Genomic DNA, 6,376 nt, shown 5'->3' with positions numbered 1-6,376 from the left:
AGTTGATCTCATACGACATAATCCAGCCCACTGTGAGAGTTGTTGCCTCTCAAGACTTTATTCCATCACTTTGTTTCTAATGAGAATAAAACACTTAAGGGTCCCGTTTTCATTTACAAAGCATGTCTTGCTGACTTTACTCTCAAATATCAAGTAATATCTCATGGGTGTATTCCACCTCAAAGCAAACTTCTGCAAAACTACGTAAGGAAGGATCCTTCTAACATCATCAAAAGAAGGGAAATATTGTTGCCCATGAACTATTGAACTGCTTACTGCAATGATTCTTGACTGCAAACTCTGTTTCAAAGTATCTTGAGTGTTCTGATTAGTCGCGCTGGTGAATCGGCTCTCCTTTTCACCTCAGATGATCCTGTTACACCCACCACCACCCCCCCGCGTAACAGCCTGAATGCTTGTGCACTTACAATCAGCCCTCACGGGCTCACGCATGGCTTTGCTAAGGGATGCCTGTCTCCTACAGCAATAAGGCACCCGAGAAGGGCCTGACGCCCGCCCAGATCGACGCCAGGTCTAACCAAAGGGCGGGCGGCTCCAAGAGCCAAGCCCCGCTGCAAGATGGCGGCCCTCCCACCCCGCCTGCCTCGGCCAAGATGGCGCCGGGGCCCCGCCCCTCGCCTAACGGACTTTCCGCACGCGGCCAGCCGGGCCGCGCGCCCAACTGCCACCGCGGCCCCGCCCCGCGCCTGCGTCCTCCGTCCTCCCGGCTCCGTGCGGTCGCGGGTCCTGACGTAAACAGCGTGCGCCACCCGCCGACGGGGGCGGGCGCGCCTGCGCAGTGTGGTCGCACTCGGTGCGGGAGGCGCGGGGAGGCCGGCCATGGCTCCGGCCAGGCGCCGCTCAGGTACCGCCGGCGGCGGCGGGATGGGCCCGGCGGGGCGCGGGGGGCCGCGGTGAACGCCTGGAGTGCGGTGTGGGATGAGGGGGTGGGCGCGGCAGAGGGGAGCCCGCCCTCAGGCCCGCATTGTTGGCAGGGGACGGCGGGAGGCGGAGGAGGCGGCCTCGCCGCGGCGGGGGGTGGGGAGCCGCCCGCTTCCCGCCGGCCCCCGCCGTCTTCCCTTCCCTTTCTCCCGTGGCCGCGTTTTCCGCCCCTCGGCGGGGCCCGGTTACGCGACGGGTGCTTGAGATAGCGCGAACAACAAAAAGAGGGGGGGGTGGCGGTGCTGAGAGGGGTACGGTCGGTTTTAAAAATAATGGTTGTGGGGAAGGGGCGGGCGGTTTCCCCGGTGGGGGGAGGGGGGAGCTGGCGAGCGGCGAGGCTGGCAACTCGCCCTTCCCCGCCCGGGGAGCTACACCGAACGCGTGCGTTGCTCCTCCGCCGGCAGCGCTTCCCAACGGCGGCGTAGCGATAGCCCTATAAAAGAAGTAATCGTGACAAATAAACCCCTTCATTCTGCAGAGTCACCTTTTTCCTTAGTCTCTGTTGGAAACTTGAACAAATTTTTAGTGTTTCAATAGCATTAGTTCCATTGTCAGGAAGGGGAGGGCGGAGGTGGTGCCTTAGGAAAATATAACAACTCGTCTTGCAACTTTTTGTGTTTCCCGCGTTTGATGCGTGTTGCCCACCAGGTTTAGGGGTGTAAAGATAATGTTTAAACACTTTTTTTTTTAACCCAGAATTAAAGTAGCCTGATGCTGTATATTTCAAAGATTGTAGCTGTGCTTTATTTTAATAGATTGCAGTTATAGAAGATAGACACCCAGGAGATTTTGCCTTTCGCCATGGCTCAGTTTGGAGGACAGAAGAATCCCCCTTGGGCTACTCAGTTTACAGCCACTGCAGTGTCTCAGCCAGGTCAGTTTACATATCACTTCATGTTTGAACCCTGACATCTAGTAGGTTTGGAAATTCTGTAGTTGGGTATGCAGTTAAGAGTGGCGCCATGCTAATTAATGTATTTAAATTATATTTAAATGGTTTAAGTTGGGAGTTTTTTTATACAATGGAGACATTAAAGATCACTGCCTAATGCTAGCTCTTGGGTTTGGTATTTTTTGGGGGGTGATAAGTAAAATCCCAGGTGAATTTTTTTTATTGATTCTCTTGGTCGGTAAACAAGATATTAAGTAACTCATCCAAAGGTGTGTAAATCAAATTACCTTTCATCACATTGCATAATAACAGTGCTAATAAGGCATTATAGATTTTTTTAAGTGCTGCCTGAGTTTCATTTCCCAGGCAGCTGAAATCAATGTTTACAAAGTATTTTGCCTTTTCTAATATATTGGGCATAGTGAAGAGGTCTCTGAAATTTGCTGCTTGGGTGGGGAGGGGTTATATTTCAATCTTTTAAATGCCAAGTTAGAACTCGAGGACCCTTATAGCTAAAGGTATTGCCCTGATAGTGATAGAGGTTTTCCTTTGATTTAGCTAAGACACCTTATTTAATCACAGGCTAGTGTGTTTAAAAACCTAACTGGCTAGATTTTCATGTTTCATGTTGTTTTATAGCATGAGAGGTTTTGAGGCAAGAATTTGAAGCTTGCTGCATCCATTTCCAGTTCTGGGCTGCCGTTTTCTCTGCTTGAATACAGAGTGTTTCCTAAATATTGTAGTTTCATTGTCTGATGTGAAAAGGCTTCAACAAAGCTGTGGCATGTCGAGGATTCAGGACGTGAGAATGTGAGCACAGGCAGTAACGTGGTTGAAGAGATGTCTTTCTAAAGAGTTGTATGTTTTTTGTAGTTGTCCTTTGTGTCTTGCTCTAGTTTGATATGAAGTTGAATGACGTACCTCCTTTGCCAGTGGTTTTACGTCTGGGAGCGTAGCAGAAGTTGGGAATGCCTGCTGTTCTTTGGAGATGCATGTCTGGGGGGGTAAAAAAAGAACAACTCTTTCTCCTGACTCAGTTTTCTTTCCTGAAATGACTCTTCCATCTACACTTTTTTCTTTGGGCACTGGTCCAATCTGAGTGCGTGTGGTCGGGGAACTGCTACCCCCTTCCACATGTTTCACAATACTCCATCACAGCATGCCTTTTCCTTTTCCTCCATGCCCACTCTCTTCCTAAACCGTTGCTGTACCTAACCAGCTGCCTACAAGCAGTTTTGCACCATTTATCTGAATAGCTTACACTTCCCTTATCCAAATGGCACTACTCTCCTCTAAGAAATGGCTTAACAGCTGGAAAGGGTGGGCAACATGAGCATGGGAGAGACAGACTTTGCTTTTGGTTCTTGGCTCTGATTGGGTCATACCTCGTAACAGTCAAAGGATGGCAGCATCTGGGCTGGAGTATTCTTGACACATAGGCTGATGTGACAGCTAGTGCATCAGAAATAGCAGTGGAGGCCAGCTCCATGTCCTGTTTCAGTGGGAAAGCTGCGTAAAACCTGCTGAAGGGGAGGAGCTGGCAGCCATCTTAGACCTCACTGAGCTAGGGCCAGAAGGGGGCCCTGGAGAAGAGGTGGATGGAGCAAGGGCACAAGAAGCACACATCAACTTCTTATCCATTTTACTGTTCCTGCGACTCTGCCTTTGGTTAGCCTACTTCTGAGCTTCCTTAAATTAAATGAAGTGCAAAATTTAATTGGGATAGGACTAGTCAGCATCAGTTGCTCTGAGTGTTTTTTCACCTGCTCAGTGAGGACAGTATCTCCAGGGATTTTTAGCTGTTCACCTGATCCAGCAGCACCTGACTCAAACATGACAGCCATTAAAGACTAACATATGGTTGCACTTTTTCCTTCTTCCTGTGCTAGTTCTACCTTTCTTCATGTTCCTAGTATCCCTCTTCACACTGTAGTATCTTTTCTCCAGTATCGCTTGAAGGCATCTAGCTCCTTGTGTCATTCCATGCAGTCCTTTCCTATTCCTGCTGCCATACACAGTCACAGTGTCTGTGTCCTCTTTCTACCCTGTCTGTACTAAACCCAGGATTCTGCTGCCCAGCTCCTGTTTTATAGTACCCATGTACATACTTGTTCCCCTGCTTTTTTTATTGGCAATTCTTATTTTTAATGATTTATAATACAGAGCACAGGAAACTTCTTTTGAAAAGTATGCAGTGCTCTTTGGCCTCGCTGAGAGCTGAGGAACAGTGTTTACTGTTGAACTGCCGCTAAGTTGTCACCTTCCGTGCACCTTTCAACATGAAGGTGCGACTGTCCAGCTAGGTTGCTGTCAGAGGTGCCGTCAGTGCTCAGGCATGCTGGTGAGCATGTACTACTCACCTGCAGCTGCACTCAGTTGCACAGATTGGCTTACCCTGGTGAAGCTCAGTGTTCATAAACTGATTTAAGACAGCTACATTTACCAAACTCACATATTTTCAGAGAATTGGCAAAAGGTGTTATATATATTTATGCATGTCATCTGCTTTTATCCAAGTGTCAGGCTCCTTCTCCAAAGCATCAGGGTGCTTGGGTGTGCAGGAGAGAGTTCTTTATAACACAAGCAACATGATATATAGCTTTTTCCTAGGCTGTTGTCAAAAGCGGTGAGTGATGGTATTATAAACCCAGTTGGATAATTGCAAAAAGGTAATTTCAGGAGTGGGGAGGGATTTTTGGGTTGTGGGTGTTTTGTGGTTGTTTGGTATTGCTGACTTGGATGCTGTCTTGGCCATCCCTGGTGAAGAAGTAACTAGATGAGTTAAGGCTCTTAATTGTTAAGGTGTGACACTCCAAGGTAATTTTAGAGTGACATGCTGTGTAATGAAGGGTTCCTGGGATCCCTTTAGGATAGCTTACTAATTACTGTCTGTGCCTGTGGTATTAGAAGAGACGGGTAGTTCCAGGTGCCAGCAAAGATCTATGTGTGAAGAGACTCCTACTTGTTACACAGTGACATTGTTTCTCTTTCATGCATCACATGACTAAAACCAGAATGAAGTCCCTGCTATGCTGGTTAAGTATTGTTAAAGCATAAATTAAATCATACCTACTACAGAAAATGAAAGGTTAAAAAATTAAGAATTCCTAGATAGCACTGATTGCTTTTTGCAAGTAGGGTTTATACTTTTAACTTGCATAATGATGTGCAAGTTCCTGAAACATCTGCAGAGGAGATTACCCTCCTATTCTCTCATCTATTAATTTTTGATATGTCTTTGGTTTGTATCACAGTGCTTGGCATATACTGTTTTCAGGGTTATGATTTCTGGTTGCATAGTGAAGCCTGTTTTTATAGAACTGCAGTCAAGGAGAAATCTTAGCTATGCTGCATTCTGGCTGATTGGTGGTGTTGTCGTTGTGATATCCAGCCTTCATTGCATTAGAGTGAAGAGCAGCCCACCTGATGAAAGCAAAAGTGCCTGAAGTTCATTATCTTGTTATTGCTGGTGGCCCCTCTGAGGTGACTAAAGAAAAGTATGAGAATAGGACAAACATTTAGTGGATCACAGAGCCACTAAGAAATAGTACCTGATGCACAATTTGCTGGCTAGCTGTAAACAGATGTCCTGTGATAAATACACTGAGCCTAGTTTCTATTGTGTGTCTGCTAAAAGGAATTGTTTTGGAGAAGCTTGTATGGTGTTTGTATTACAAGTGTGTTAAGCTTGAAGAAACTTAAAAACCCAAGGACCCAAACTCACCATTTCTGCCAACTGTGAAAAGTGTCCAAAGCCCTGGATAGGGTACTCCTCTTCTGTAATCCTAATAAATCTGCATCACTTACCAGGGAGATATATGTAGCTAGCTATGTACTTTGAAGATGCTTCCCTAGTCGTAGAGGGACTGCTAATACTGTCTTTGTTTGCTACAACAGAAATATCTGTTACGTAGAAAGATGTTTGAGTTGCAGCCTTGGACTCTAGTTTCTATCCAGGCCCTTTCAGATGGACATGCTGTGCAGCATTTGGTGCGAGTGGAAGTTGCTGAGACTGCATTTGAAAGAAGGCATCTCCTTCTCTGTACTTACTGAGATAATTACAAATCCTAAGAAACTATTGTTTGTCACTGCAGATGCTTGTTGCCAGTAATAAAAATATGGCAGTCAGGTGTCAGTTCCCCACTCAGTCTGCAGTTACTTCTCTGCCTTTTGTTTTTCTGTGTGACTTTCCTTTTTTTTTTTCTAAACCATTAATGCAAACACAGTTGCCTATTTAATCGGAGCCTATTTGACCAAGATGAGTACATAGATGACAGGTAGTCAGATTAAGCTCCTGGAGTACTTCAGGGCGAATTGGTAGGAACAAGATACAGATTTGAAAAACTTGTTACTACAGGTGTTATCCTTTGAGGGGATCTCAGCAGTCTTTTGTCTTTGCCCTTTGTTATTAGTAAGTTGAACTGCAGTGTTGTAGGTGACATGACAGCCAGTTAATATTAAATGCTCATAAAGTGGTGGTAGAGGTGGCAAAAAAAATTCCCCTTAATGGACAAAATGGGATAAGAGTCTTAGGGTGGTCTG

General features: G+C 46.2%; 1 protein-coding gene across 7 annotated transcripts in view; it reads left to right on the top strand.

Moving 5' to 3' along the window:
* The first annotated feature begins 775 nt into the window (after positions 1 to 775).
* Positions 776 to 6,376, top strand: part of CCAR1 (cell division cycle and apoptosis regulator 1) — a 30,405-nt gene continuing 24,804 nt past the window's right edge. For 5 of the 7 annotated variants that reach the window (XM_075109690.1, XM_075109695.1, XM_075109691.1 and 2 more), the window contains exons 1-2: positions 778 to 865; positions 1,698 to 1,816. In XM_075109690.1, coding sequence (XP_074965791.1) covers positions 1,744 to 1,816 — 73 coding nt within the window. In that variant the 5' untranslated portion in view covers positions 778 to 865; positions 1,698 to 1,743. Of the gene's footprint in view, positions 866 to 1,697; positions 1,817 to 6,376 lie in introns of all 7 variants that reach the window. The other 2 variants (XM_075109694.1, XM_075109692.1) reach the window with 1 other exon arrangement.

The sequence above is a fragment of the Phalacrocorax aristotelis genome, chromosome 14, assembly GCF_949628215.1.
Source record: "Phalacrocorax aristotelis chromosome 14, bGulAri2.1, whole genome shotgun sequence".
Classification (NCBI taxonomy): Eukaryota; Metazoa; Chordata; class Aves; order Suliformes; family Phalacrocoracidae; genus Phalacrocorax; species Phalacrocorax aristotelis.
Note: the sequence above shows the minus strand (reverse complement) of the source record. Positions and strands in the feature narration are given on the sequence as shown.